The sequence below is a fragment of the Stomoxys calcitrans genome, chromosome 2 (assembly GCF_963082655.1).
Source record: "Stomoxys calcitrans chromosome 2, idStoCalc2.1, whole genome shotgun sequence".
NCBI lineage: Eukaryota > Metazoa > Arthropoda > Insecta > Diptera > Muscidae > Stomoxys > Stomoxys calcitrans.
Window position 1 is genome coordinate 131,167,382 of NC_081553.1, and position 15,451 is coordinate 131,182,832.

Below are 15,451 nucleotides of genomic sequence, written 5' to 3' on the forward strand. Positions count from 1 at the left end.
TAATTCACAATTATATAGAAGAGTTTGGGATTAAGTAAGATTTAGCAAGAAGCATACGAATTTCGAAAGGAGTTGACAGACGAGCTGCCCACATATTCCGCAGCATACCACGAACTTTTCCCACAGCTGCATTTATATGATTCGTCCAAGTTAAGGTAGAGTTGAATGTTAAACCCAAGTTTGTTGCTGCTTGAACACGGTTTACAATCGTGTTCTCAATCTTTACTTCAACTTGGTCAGGGATTGTTACACTTCTTTTGTGTATGATGATCAGCTTAGATTTGGTAGGATTTAAACGTAAGGCATTATTAACAGCCCAACAATATATTAAATTCAAATCATTATTTACATTAGAAATACATGTTTGAAAGTCATTCAGTTTCGTGCAGGTATACAGTTGAACGTCATCAGCATACATTTGTATCTTACATGTTAAAGGTACATCGGACAGATCATTAATGTACATGGTGAATAACAATGGGCCCAAGATTGAGCCTTGCGGCACACCATTTGGAACATGAAGCGTATTTGACCAGATATCATTACAATATACAGACTGAGATCTTTGAGACAGGTACGATGATATCAGTTGACAGGCAGTTCGGGAAAAATTAAATAGTTTTGAGAGCTTGACTACAAGAATTTGATGGTTTACAGTATCAAATGCTTTACTGTGATCCAATAGAAGGAGAAAGGATACCATCTTGTTGTCCATATTTTGTCTAATATTTTCAACAACGTCTATTAAGACAGATGTGCAACTTCTCTTTTTTCTAAAACCAGATTGCCATTCTGATAATAGATTTTGAGTGCACAGGAATTGTTCGATTTGATTCGCCATTATGCATTCTAGCGCTTTGGATAAGAACGGTAAGATTGCAATGGGGCGGTATTCATTATTCGATTTTCTAGTCGGTATGATTTTAGTGAGCTTCCATTCATGCGGAAAGGTGGACTTGGTCAGAACAGTATTGAAAATATATGTTACATATGGCAGCAATTTTGGCATGATAATTTTGATAAATCTTGGATTTATTCCGTCAGTTCCAGTTGCATCAGATTTTATTGAGAGTATGCTGTTCAAAACGTCAGTTTGGTCTACACAGTAAAAGGAAAATGGATTTTCCACTTGTACAGTGTTCATATTTTCATATATATTTTCATGGGGACATATAGAGCAAACAGACACAAAATGCTCATTCAGTTCATTGATGTTTAGATTGGGCGGAAAGTTGGTGTTGGTTTTCGCTCCTATGCCAATTTTACGAATTTCCTTCCATTTAGATCTGCTGTTAACAGCATTCAGAAATTTTTTCCGAAAGAATAGCGTTTTGGCCTCGTTTATGCTTTTCCCAACATTTCGTCTGGCACACTTAAAGCGCTCATGCAGTTGTGTTGTTCTGTATCGTTTCCATCGTTTGTATGCAATATTTCTTTCATCGATTAGTGCACGTAACTGTTCATTAAACCATGGGGGTTGCTGATTTTTTATGGTAATGGTTTTTTCAGGAACACATTGACTATATATTAAGCTAATATAATGCTGCAAAAATGCTGTTTGGTCATCCACAGAATTTAACTGATATATAGAATCCCATTCGACATTATCAGTAAGGCTATTAAGAAGATTATAGTTCAGTTTTTTAAAATCACGGAATGTAATTGTCTCGTCTTGTTGACAATTACATTCCGTGATTTTAAAAAACTGAACTATAATCTTCAGTTTTTGGAAGTCATATCAAAACACCACGTGCAGAATTATAGCCAAATCGGATAAGAATTGCGCATTCTAAAAGCTCAAGAAGTTAAGACCTAGTTCGGTTTATATGGCAGCTATATCAGGTTATGAACCTATTTAAACCATATTTGGCACAGTTGTTGACAGTGATATCAAGACACAACTTGCAAAATTTCAGTCAAATCGGATGAGAATTCCGCCCTCTAGAGGCTCGAGAAGTCAAGACCCAAGATCGGTTTATATCAAAACATGGACCGATTTGGCCCATTTACAATCCCAACCAACCTACACTAATAAGAAGTATTTGTGCAAAATTTCAATTTCCTTCAAAAGTTAGCGTGCTTTCGATTAATAGCTGCATCCTAAATCCGCCCCATGCCACTATGGACATACACCTAAGTCAGTAATCGCAATGATTTTACATAAGTGAGCTCGTAGTCCTATGTGTCCCGTCATGAGACCAATAGCGATATTGACCTCCTTCTTACTTCTTTTCATTATTAGCCTTGCCATCTCACGATCTGGATTCCCCCTTATAATCTCATTTTTACACCTTACCGTCCTGGTTGTTATTGCCCTAATGGCAATTTTAATGTCCATAAAGATGTTCACACTCGACTTCCTCGCTATAGTACCACACCACTTCACACATTCCGTGATCGCCCGGATCTCCGCCTTCAGGACCGTATTATACTCAGGCAGTCTAAAACAGATCTCAGTCCCTGGGTTCTCAATGAGGACACCCAGGCCCATTCTGTCCTCTAGCTTTGATCCATCCATATAACATGAACTTCCAGATGGAAATACTGGGCTCATGTCAATCCAAGACTGTGCCGCCGGCAGCAGTGCCCCGACCTCAAGGTTCATCTCAGGTATCTGATCGGGAACCTCTTCCCTTCCTTTCACGTTTCCTATCGTCGCCTCGATTATAACGCGATGGTATGAGCCGCTCCCATCCTCAATATATATTCCCATCGTCCTAGTCTGACACTTAATCTGTATGTCAATGGATCGGATATCTAGAATAGTCTCCAGTGCCCTAGGCGTTCCACCTATGCCAAGACAACATATTCTCTGAACCTGTTGTATGTTTATCCTAACTTCGCACTTTTTCTATACAGCAGTCCACCAAACTACTGATGCGTAAGTAAGTATTGGTCCAATCACGCTCCTGCAGAGCCAGTAGACTATCATCGGATTCAGGTCCCATTTCGAGGCTACGGCCCGTCTACTTAGTGCCCAACTTCTGTGAGCCTTCTCAGCACGCTCCTGAATGTGAAACTTTCAATTCAGTTTCCTGTCCAAGATCACACCTAAGAATTTGACTTTGTCAGATATCGAAATCGTCTTATTGAAAAAACGTGGTGCGTTAAATTGGCCCACCTACGCTTCCTCGTGAACAGGCATATTTCATTCTTCTCTGGGTTAACATTGAGATCTCTGGGTATAGCCCAGTCATATGCCATATGCAAGACTATTTCGGCCCTTTTGCATAGCTGGTTCGGATCCTTACCCCTTAAAAGTATTATAATATCGTCTGCGTAGCAGACGTGCTCATTTCGTTGAAAGTAAAATAGTCCATAGGCCAATATTCAGCCAAATCGAATGAAACTTGAAGCGTCTAAGACCCAAAGATGTTATAACTGGGGATCAGTTTATATAAGGGCTATATCTAAGTCTGAACCTATATGACCCATTTGCAATCCCAAACGACCTATATGAATAAGAAGTATCTGTGCAAAGTTTTTTCTAGCTTTACACGTTCGATTTCGACTGACGGGCGGACATATATGGCTAGATCGACTCAGAATGTCGAGACGAACAAGAATATATATGTATACTTTATGTGGTCGCAGATTTATATTATAAGCGGAATGATTAGATTAGTAAACCATCATATTATGGTGGTGGGTTTAAAAACCGAGCTTAATGTAAGTTCTACAATGCAAGCGTTTTTACACAAAAACCAAAAAAGCTAGCCCAGCAAAAGCAAAGAAGTGAATAATCCGTAATCTTCCAAAACGATCGTGTTTTCTTAACCGAGCGAACGTACGAGAATTTAAGCCTACGTCGAAGTAAATGCAGCTCATTATCGGGAAATTTGGAATTTGGACATTTTGGAAGAACCGGTCAAAAACAGATATAGCTCCCATATAGCAAACAGTCCACGGAATCGTCGACTGCCTAAACCGCTTACTTGGGGTATCTATTTCTGTTGTTATTTCCAACATCTATACCAAGTATGGACGTAATCGGTCTATAAAATAATATCTTTATCTGCGCCTCTCGGCTTCAACTCGACTTTATCTTTCGATATTCGATATTTGATATTCTTGTAATCAAGGTACAGGTCACAATTGTTGTTCGATTATCATAAAATTTACTTTTACTTTTTTGGTCCAAGGAAGAATAATACCGATTTTGAACATAAGATATGTATAGGAGCTTTATGTAAAGCTGGATCGATTTTGATAAAATTGTCCACGCATGTTCAAAATTTTGTAATCTCGGATCAAAATTATAGTTATTAGAGCCTTTAAAGGCCATATCGGATGAAAAAATATATATGGGAGCTATATTTAAATCCGAACCGAGTTTGATAAAAATATGCACTTATGTTGAAACATTAAACAGAGCGTCTTGTGCAAAATTTTGTTAAGATCGGACCACAATCGTGGCTACTGCAGCCTTAAAAAGCTATATTGGATGAAAGATGTATCCGAAACGATTTTGATCAAAATCAATAGCATTTGTCCATAGATAAAAAAAAACTAGTGCAAAATTTTACGATAATCGAACAACAAACGTGACCTGTATCTAGATCATAAGAATATCGAAAGAGCAGGAAAAATACCTTGAAGTCGAGAGGTGCGGAATAGGATTTTATTTCAGATATTTGGTTTCTTCGGAGAAACTTCTTCGAATTGTAGTAGTTTACGATTAATAAAAAACAAGTAAAAGCGTGCTAAGTTCGGCCGGGCCGAATCTTATATATCCTCCATCAAGGATGTTAAATTCCAGCTAAATCGGATAGTAATTGCGCCCTCTAGAGGCTCAAGAAGTCAAGACCGGTTTATATGACAGCTATTCGCCGATTCGGACCGCATTTGACACGTACATTGGAGGTTACGGGAGAAGCCGTTGTTCAATATTTCAGCCAAATTGGATAATAATTACGCCCTCTAGAGGCTCAAGAAGTCAAGACCCCAGATCGGTTTACATGATAGCTATATCAGGTTAAGAACCGATTTCCACCATACTTAGCACAGTTGTTGAAAGTCATTTCGAAACATGTCATGCTAAATTTCAGCCAACTCGGATAAGAATTGCCCCCTCTAGAGTCCAAGAAGTCAAGATCCAAGATCGGTTTATATGGCAGCTATATCAAAACATGGACCGATATAGCCCATTTACAATCCCAACCGACCTACACTAATGAGAAGTATTTGTGCAAAATTTTAAGATGAAGATAAGATACTCCTTCGAAAGTTTGCATACTTTCGACAGACAGACGGATGTACGGCCATGGCTAGATCGACATAAAATGTCATGTCGATCAAGAATATATATAGTTTAAGGGGTCTTAGATGTATATTTTGAGGATTACAAACAGAATGACGAAATTAGCATACCCCCATCCAATGGTGGAGGGTATAAAAAATGGACCAGCCCTAATAGCTACATTTACTGATACCAAAGCTTGGAGCAAATCTAACCTTAATTGATCGAGTAATCGAGCAAATTTGTATAAACTTCACATAGAATTTTTACTTTAGAAATGCAATAGCTATATATAGATTCAATATAAAAAGCAATAAACAAAAAATAACTTTATTTCTTAACCAACCTTTTGAATCTTCCTGGCCACATTAACTGCTGTCATTGTCATTTTTTCTGATTTCTCGCCGATATCTGCTGGGTTCATGTCGGGGTCCAGAAAGGACAAATAGACCTCGATGACTTTCCTAACATATACAACATAAGCCTGTAAGCCACTGTTGGTGTCTTTGGTCGATTCAGCCTCCTCTTTTTCACGACCTTCAATGTCTGTATCATCATCATCACTATCGCCGCCGAAAATGGTTTTCTTGCGAGCTTTGTGTAAAATTTTATGCACGTCGTCATTATTGCTTGGATGTAAAAAGATAATAATAACGTTTATTATGAAAGTGCTACGACGACATGTTTTTTTTTCTTTATTTTACATCTTATTTCAAAAACTTACAATGGCATCGCAGAATCCATTTCCGGTGTTCCCAAAGCAATTCGGTTGATGGTTCTGTTCAGCGGGTCTGGAAATATATCGAACCCAACGAGTAAATCCATGCCCAAAAATTTCTTTATCAACACAACGGATTCCAGCCAGTTAAAGGATTCCTCTGATCCATACTTTTTAGCACTTTCTGGCGTGAGGGTTACATTAAGACCTCGCGGTATTAGTGGCAACTTGAATTCTTTTAGAAAATGTACCAGCGGTTCCATTTCCCTTTCTTCCAACAATTCGGTGTCCATGCAGGCCTTGTACATAAGCTTGGCTTTGCCCACAGCCACCGGTTCATCACTGGAAATATTTTTCTTAAGGAAATCTCTCAACTCACGCATTATTTTTGACTGGGTTTCGCGGAACCAGTCATTCGATGTCACCGATTCGGGTCGAGGATGTTCATCGGACCAGCGGCCACAGGCGAATTGATAAAAGTCTTCACAGGGATCAGTCTCTACGTCCATTGAGTAAATAAGGCTTGCCGATGTCCTCAGACATTCATTGGTGCGGCATATTGTACTAATTGATTGTGTATCTAAAATCGAAGGAGTAAAATGCATTAAATCGCAGTTTTTTCATGAGGGAGCATTCCTTTGTACTCACGTAGTAAAACAGCTAAAACTATGATGGTTATTAACAAGATGATTATCAAAACTATGAGCAAAATGAATAAAGACTTGTGAAAATACTTCCGTCGAAATCTGGAAAATAAATTAAGTCAAACATTATAGTAGTTTTTTGGTTCCTTTTTCTCAATAAGATTTTTTTTTACAGAAAATATGTTTTGAAAATCAAAGAAACCGCGTTAAGTTCGACCGGGAGGAACATTGGATATATTGGGTTGCCCAAAAAGTAATTGCTGAATTTTTAAAAGAAAGTAAATGCATTTTTAATAAAACTTAGAATGAACTATAATCAAATATATACTTTTTTTAAATTTTTTTTCTAAAGCAAGCTAAAAGTTACAGCTGATAACTGACAGAAGAAAGAATGCAATTACAGAGTCACAACCTGTGAAAAAATTTGTCAACGCCGACTATATGAAAAATCCGCAATTACTTTTTGGGCAACCCAATACATTGGATATATATATTATACACATAAGCCTCTTAGTACGGATGTCGAAAGGCCTAAAATACAATAATTAAAGCATCTGTTATGTGACCAAGATCATAATTCGGGAGATCGGTATATATGACAGTTAAATCCAAAGTTGACCGATATAGATCATGTTCGGGACTAATATCGATGGGCCTAGCACGAATCACTGTGATAAATTTCAGTGTAATTGGGTAATAAATAAGTCATTTTAGGGCAAAAGACCGTAAATCAGAATATCGGTATATTTGGCAGCCATGTCCAAATATGGTTCGATCTGAACCATACTCCGCACGGATGACGACGGACCTAACACAGATTATAATCCCAAAATCGGGTGAAATAGGGTAATAAATGCTATGGAGGCTATATCAAGATATTATCCGATCTAGATCATATTCGATACCGAAGTCCAAGGGTCCTAAGACAGCTCACTGAAATTTTTAAGCGATAAATCGGATAATAAATGAAATTATATAGATCTAAGACCTTAAATTGGTCCTTACTTTGCCCAGACCCTTCCTTTTGGGCAGGTTAAGTTCGAAGATGGGCTATATCGGACTATATCTCGATTTAGTGCCCATATAGACCGACCATCTCATTTAAAGTCTTAGGTCCCTAAAAGCCACATTTTTTATCTGATTTTGTTAAAATTTGTGACAGTGAATTGAGTTAGGCTACTCGAAATCCTTCTTCAGTTTACCCCAGAACGGTCCAGATTTGGATATAGCTCCCATATAGATCGATCTCTCGATTTAAGGTCTTAGGCCCATAATTATCCGATTTTACTGAAACAATGTTGTGTCAGGTCCCTCGATATCCTTCTTGAAGATGGCCCAGATCAGTCCAGATTTGGATATAGCTGCCATATATACCGACATCTCGACTTAAGTTCTTGGCCCCATAAAAGGCGCATTTATTATTTTATTTTTATACCCTCCACCATAGGATGGGGGGTATACTAATTTCTGTTTGTAACTACTCGAAATATTTGTCTGAGACCCCATAAAGTATTGTATATATATTCTTCATCGTCACGACATTTTATGTCGATCTAGCCATGTCCGTCCGTCTGTCCGTCCGTCCGTCCGTCTGTCGAAAACACGCTAACTTCCGAAGGAGTAAAGCTAGCTGCTTGAAATTTTGCACAAATACTTCTTATTAGTGTAGGTCGGTTGGTATTGTAAATGGGCCATATCGGTCTATGTTTTGATATAGCTGCAATATAAACCGATCTTGGGTCTTGACTTCTTGAGCCTCTAGAGTGCCCAATTCGTATCTGATTGAAATTAAATTTTGCACGTCGTGTTTTGTTATGATATCCAACAACTGTGTTCAGTATGGTCAGAATCGGTCCATAACCTGATATAGCTGACATATAAACCGATCTTGGGTCTTGATTTCTTGAGCCTCTAGAGGGCGCAATTCTTATCCGATTTGAATGAATTTTTGCACGAAGTATTTTGTAATGATATTCAACAACTGTGTTGTATGTATGGCTCAAATTGGTTCATAACCTGATATAGCTGTCATATAAACAGATCTGGGGACATGACTTCTTGAGCTACTAGCGGGCGCAATTCCTATCCGATTTGGAATCTGAAATTTTGCATGACGTATTTCATTGTTACTTTCAACAACTGTGTCAAATAAGTTTCAAATCGGTTCATAACCTGATATAGTTGCCATATAAACCGATCTGGGATCTTGACTTCTTGAGCCTCTAGAGGTCGCAATTATTATCCGATTTGCCTGAAATTTTGAACGACAGATCCTCTCATGACCATCAACATACGTGTTTATTATTTATTATTTATGGTCTGAATCGCTCTATAGCCCGATACAGCTTCCATGTAAATTGATCTTCTATTTAACTTCTTGAGCCCCCAAAGGGCGCAATTCTTATTCGAATTGGCTGACATTTTACACAGGTCTCCAACATATAATTTAATTGTGGTCCAAACCGGACCATATCTTGATATCGCTCTTATAGCAGAGCAAATCTTTTCTTATTTCCTTTTTTGCCTAAGAAGAGATGCCGGGAAAAGAACTCGACAAATGCGATCCATGGTGGAGGGTATATAAGATTCGGCCCGGCCGAACTTAGCACGCTTTTACCTGTTATTTTATTATTTCCATGAAATTTGACACAGAGACTTATGTTTGGCTTTTCGGCATCTGTGTCCTAAATGGCTCAGATCGGTCTATACTTGGATATAGTTGTCAAACAGCCAAAATGGGGCCAAAATTTAACAGTGACTTGTATTTATTAGACCACCTAATGTCTGTGATCGAATTTGATCCCAATCGGACTAAATTTGGATATAGCTGCTATGGGTGCATAAATAATGCATTATTTACCGAATTATGGCGAAAGGTGGTGTACATATATACCCGAGGTGGCAGGTATCCTGGCGGAGTATTTATGGCGAAAGGTGGTGTACATATATACCCGAGGTGGTGGGTATCCTGGTGGATTATTTATTTACAGAAAACACTTTGCAATCAATTTATTTCTTTTTTCTTCTTTGCATATAAACTTGACTTTCTGATCTCATAAAGTCGGACTTAAGTTATATATATACACCTAAATAGACCGATCACCCAACTTATTAAAGTCTCTGAAATTTGACACAGTGAGTTTTGGTACACCCCTCCCTATCCATGTGAAATTTATGGATATAGCCATTATGTGGATATAGCTGACATATAGACCGATCTCCTAACCTACCAATTAATTTTATTACCCGATTTCGAAGAAATTTTAAAACGTGAGTTTTGATAGACCTCCACTCCCAGATCGGACCATATTTGGATATAGCTGTCATACAGACTGATCTCCCTCGGAACTCCCCATAAAAGTCGTATAGTTACCCGATGTTCGTGGGAAAATTTGCATTTTTGCTAATAGACCGATCTTCTGCTTTGGGTTATTGAGCCCATAAACGCACCATTTACTACACAATTTTGTGGTTTTATAAATGTTCGGGCTTCTTGATATGTAAGAAGGTTCCTTAATGGAACGTTCATTGACAAACTTGCATTTTTGCATTTAGACCAATCTCCCGATTTAGGTTATGAGCCCATAAACGCTGCATTTAAGTAAGTAAGGAGAATAAGGGGAAGGGTAGTAAGGGGAATGAATGAGCAGACGATTTGGCGGTGAAGGCCAGAAGACTGCCGTCGGTTCAACGCAGTCCGAGTTAAGGGCGTGAGCGACGAATGTGCATGTAACACTGTGGAATAGCGAAACTGTCGACAGGACGGCGGTCCTAGAGTGATCCGGATCGTGAGAGGACTAGGCTATTACTGAAAGTAAGTAAGAAGGAGGTCAGTATAGCTTTTGGTATCATAATGGGACACATAGGACTACGAGCTCACTAATGAAAAATCGGTGCGTAGCATGTGTAGGGCATATGGGGAAGATGATGAGACATTGAAGCATGTCATTGTTCGGTTTTCGCGGCTAAGACACTCCGGTACTTAAGTAGGTATACAATACCTGACATGAACCAACGTCGGGCGTGGCATGGAAAACTAATAAGGATTTTGAATTAGCCAGGAATTCCTAACTTAGATTTTCTTTTTCGATGCTACTTTTTTATGCTCCTTATGCTCCTTACATGCTATATGGGATGATTGGTCTATAAGGCAGCAATATCCGATTATGGTCTAATCTAGGCCACATTAAACAAAAAGGTGATGGGGTCTACCAAAACTCACTGCTTAAAATTTCATCGAAATCGAATAAAAAATTCTCCTTTTATGGGTCCAATGCCCTATATTAGGAAATCGATCTATATGGCAGCTGTATCGCAATATAGTTCGAGTTTCAGTACTGACTGTTTTAGATTTCATCGGAATCGGGTAATAAATGCGACTTTTATAGGCGCAATACCCTATATGGGAAGGTCGGACTATATGGCAGCTATATCCATATATTGTTCGATCTGCACCACATTTCACAGGAATAAGTAGGGGTCCCCCAAAACTCATTGTGCTGAATTTCATTTAAATCGGATAAAAAATGCGCAGTTCATTGTCTCAACACTCAAATCTGAAGATCGGTCTACATAGTAGCTTTATATAACTAGGGTCCGGTTTTATTTGATCGGAAATGATTTTTATTTTCAAGATATCTGCAAAATTATAAATACCCAGCTCTTGGGTATAAATGGGTAAATACCTTTTGGGTACACGTACAATAGTTCAAGTATAGATGACTATAAGGGCTTTGGGTATATCCTTGCATTAAAGGGAGTTTCAAACTGCCTGGCAGTCATAAAATCTTTGGAAATATGTTTCTGGATTCAAAACACCCAACGATGACTGCAAATCTCTCAATAAGATGGTAGAAATGTTCAACGACTTGAAGTCTAAAGGGCAACAAATAGCAGGTGGTAACGTTCTCGGATCTGCCTCTACTACCTAACATAACTCTTATGATCATTAAGCTCGAGCCCATTTGCACACAAAATAACCAAGCATAAATCGGAACTTTCAATGCGACGGTTAGATCTATGCAAACTGTATGCGTTAAGAAATCATGTGGTACAAACAAATGCATTATATTATTTTACCCTGTAGAAGTGTAGGGTACAGCAAACATGCCGTACCACTTCTTTTGCAGCAAGAAATAAGAGGTGAATTATTTGCTTCAAAAGGAAATATCAAACAACTCGCATGGCACTATATAAACAAAATCACAATTAAAATACAATTATTATAAATGGACAACATGCTTTTTGTTCCAATCGATTTCATACTCACCGTGATTCCACCCCCACGAAATTACTGTTTGGATTGTGCAGTAGGACAGGTGGTGATTTAGCGCCATTATTATTTCGATTAACATGGCCACTGGCAAAGCCATTGCCGTTATCGTTGCCGCTATACACTCGCGGTGAAGTGTGCCCGGAAATCGTTGTGTGAACACTGAGATTGCCTAAAAATAAAAAAAGTAAAAACAAAAAATGCTTAATAATCCCCATACAACTAAGCATTTGTAGTTGTGACTGTGATTATTGTTATTAGTTATTTGTATTCATATGGTCTTAAACGTACCTATAAATTTGATTAATTTACAGAACAAAGTTGAACATGTCCTTACAAGGAAATGCGATTGCACAAATATCCCTCATACAACATGTCAATATCCAGTTTATTTTTGTAAGTAACGTACATTAGTTTGCGCCGTAAATAAAAAAAAATTAATCATATTGAATTCTTTTTTTAAATTACATTTTAAAACGAGTGATCTTATTGCTTACACCACACAAATGCGACTAAGCTTATTATCTATGGTCTATATTTTTGTACAAACCCAGTAGTCCAGGCCACAGTTTATTCACTATTCAAATCTGTTTATTCACTAGTTCCAATGTAAGCAGGACTAGTTCCACTTTTATTAACTTTTAGAGTAAACAATTGGTGAAATTAATATGGGTTTGTCATTGGAGTAACCAGTTGACTATGGAACTAGTACTTCCCACTCCCATGGCAGACGGTTGTACGTACCAGATTGACCCGAAGGAGTTCTTCATTGGCAAGGGCCGCCGCCTCAGTGTATAACACACTGCTACAACAACAACTAGTACTTCTGCTAATTCCAACGAACTAGCTCCGTAATTGATTTCTTGTGACATTTGTCAATGTCTGAAAAAATAGTTTTATACCCTCCACCATAGGATGGGAGTACACTACGATTCCACAAAGTATGTATATTCTAGATCGACATAACATTTTAAGTCGATCTAGACATTTCCGTCCGTCCGTCTGTCTGTCGAAAGCACGCTAACTTTCGAAGGAGTAAAGCTAGCCGCTTGACATTTTGCACATATACTTTTTAATGGGGTATGTCGGTTGGGATTGTAAGTGGGCCATATTGGTCCATGTTTTTAATTAGCTGCCATATAAACCGGCCTTGGATCTTGACTTCTTAAGATCGCAATTCATATCCGATTTGGATGAAATTTGGCATGACGTGTTTCGCTATGACTCCTAAGAACCGTGCTATGTATGGTGGAAATCTGTATAAAACCTGATATAGCTGTCATACAAACCGATCTTGGGGTCTGATTCGACCTATAGCCTGATACAACTCACATATAAGCCAATCTTCCTATTTTACATCTTGCGCCCCTAAAGGGCCCAATTTTTATTCAAATTGGCTGAAATTCTACACAATGACTTCAACATTCAGTTCAGTTATGGTCCGAATCAGACCATAACTTGATATATTGGGTTGCCCAAAAAGTAATTGTCGGTAATATAGTAGTAATATAGTCGGCGTTGACAAATTTCTTCAACGGCTTGTGACTCTGTAATTGCATTCTTTCTTCTGTCAGTTATCAGCTGTTACTTTTAGCTTGCTTTAGAAAAAAGTGCGCGAAATTTTGTTTACATTTGTTTGTTTGGCGTCAATTTTAATATGGGTACCACATGTATTGAAAGAAATTCATTTAACAAACCGAATCAACGCTTGTGATATGCACCTTAAACACAATGAATTCGATCCGTTTTTAAAACGAATCATAACTGGAGATGAAAAATGGATTGTTTACAACAACGTTAGTCGAAATCGATCATGGTCCAAGCATGGTGAACCAGCTCAAACCACTTCAAAGGCTGATATCCACCAAAAGAAGGTTATGCTGTCTGTTTGGTGCGATTGGAAGGGTGTGGTATATTTTGAGCTGCTTCCAAGAAACCAAACGATTAACTCGGAAGTTTACGGTCAACAATTGGACAAATTGAATACAGCCATCAAAGAGAAGCGACCAGAATTGGTCAATCGTAAAGGTGTCATATTCCATCAGGACAACGCTAGATCGCACACATCTTTGGTCACTTGCCAAAAACTGAGTGAGCTTGGCTGGGAACTTTTGATGCATCCACCATATAGTCCTGACCATGCACCATTTATTTCGCTCTTTGCAGAACTCCTGGTAAAACTTTCGGCAATGATGAGGCTATAAAATCGCACTTGGTTCAATTTTTTGCAGATAAAGGCCAGAAGTTCTATGAGCGTGGAATACTTAATTTGCCAGGAAGATGGCAAAAGGTTATCGAACAAAATGGCAATTATATGTTTGATTAAAGTTCATTCTAAGTTTTATTAAAAATGCATTTACTTTCTTTTAAAAAATCCGCAATTACTTTTTAGGCAACCCAATAGCTTCAATATCATAGCAATTTTTATCTTTTATCATTTGTTTGCCTAAAAGGAGATGGTGGAGAGTATACAAGATTCGACCCGGCCGAACTTATAACACTTTTACTTGTTTTTTTCTACTTGCTCTCAGTTTTTTCTCTGTCACTCTCTTTACTTAAAAAATTTTGTAAGTTTTGTCAGTGGTCGACGAGGAGATTTGAACTCATCATCTTATATTTGGTAGTCTTCCACGCATCTACCATCCACGTGTCTAGCCTGTCGTTTTCACTTTGTTAATGACGAAATAACGCAATAAGCATTACTGAGCAGCAATAATATGGTCAATTCAATTAAATTTAAAAAAATGGGGAATATACAAAAAACTATTTCAGATTTTCTAAACAAGTTTAAAGAAAAAATAAATGTTGCCAATAAAAACTTGAAACATCCACCACAACTTACAACTTACCACACTTACCAACTCAGCGATACTTTATTGTTCGGCAAGTAGTACGGACTTATTCGACAACAGTACAGATTGTCCTTGGGAGGATTACAATGCAACATCGACGAGAAAAGGAAGCTTAACTAAAGACGCATAGCATAACGCCTTATTACAAGCTGTCGACCCACGGAGCAGCAACGGTCTGCCACCAGCTTTTCGATGAGGGCATTGAAATTCCAACGCCATGTCAGTCAAGAATCCACAAGGCTATAACAAGAAAGCTGCTCTGGTGAACGAGTACTTGATAAGCGCGCTTTATCTGGAGATGTCGAGCATGCACTTTGACGGCAAACACCTTGAGAGCGTTGAATATCAGGCCGTGGTCCTCAAGACTGAATGCGAAGAAATTATGTTGACTGCGCTCAAATTAAAAGAGGGGAAAGCTCAAACAATCTCAGTAGGACGCCAGAATATGTTAGATGAGTTCAAACTGTGGGGATCAATTGTGATGATTGTTGCCAATACAACAAGCGTGATTATCGGCAAAAATACAGCCGTTCGACTGCGGCAATTGTTCGAAGAGAAAGGTCACCCTACACCAAAGTTTATCTGTTGCCATCATCATGGGCTGGAGCGATCTTCGCGATGGACGATGAGCTCTATGCAGGAAATGATGAGCAATTATGATGCATTGAAAGCAGCCTCAGAAATGGTAAAACTCAGATTAAAGAAACTGGCGAGTGGAGAGGCAAC

General features: G+C 38.4%; 1 protein-coding gene across 1 annotated transcript in view; it reads right to left on the reverse strand.

Moving 5' to 3' along the window:
• Positions 1 to 14,944, reverse strand: part of LOC106093481 (neprilysin-2) — a 42,243-nt gene extending 27,299 nt beyond the window's left edge. The window contains exons 1-5 of the mRNA XM_059361625.1: positions 14,887 to 14,944; positions 11,871 to 12,045; positions 6,606 to 6,703; positions 5,964 to 6,537; positions 5,586 to 5,868 (exon numbers count right to left, since the gene is read on the reverse strand). Coding sequence (XP_059217608.1) covers positions 5,586 to 5,868; positions 5,964 to 6,537; positions 6,606 to 6,703; positions 11,871 to 12,045; positions 14,887 to 14,944 — 1,188 coding nt within the window. The remainder of the gene's footprint in view (positions 1 to 5,585; positions 5,869 to 5,963; positions 6,538 to 6,605; positions 6,704 to 11,870; positions 12,046 to 14,886) is intronic.
• Positions 14,945 to 15,451: the final 507 nt, after the last annotated feature.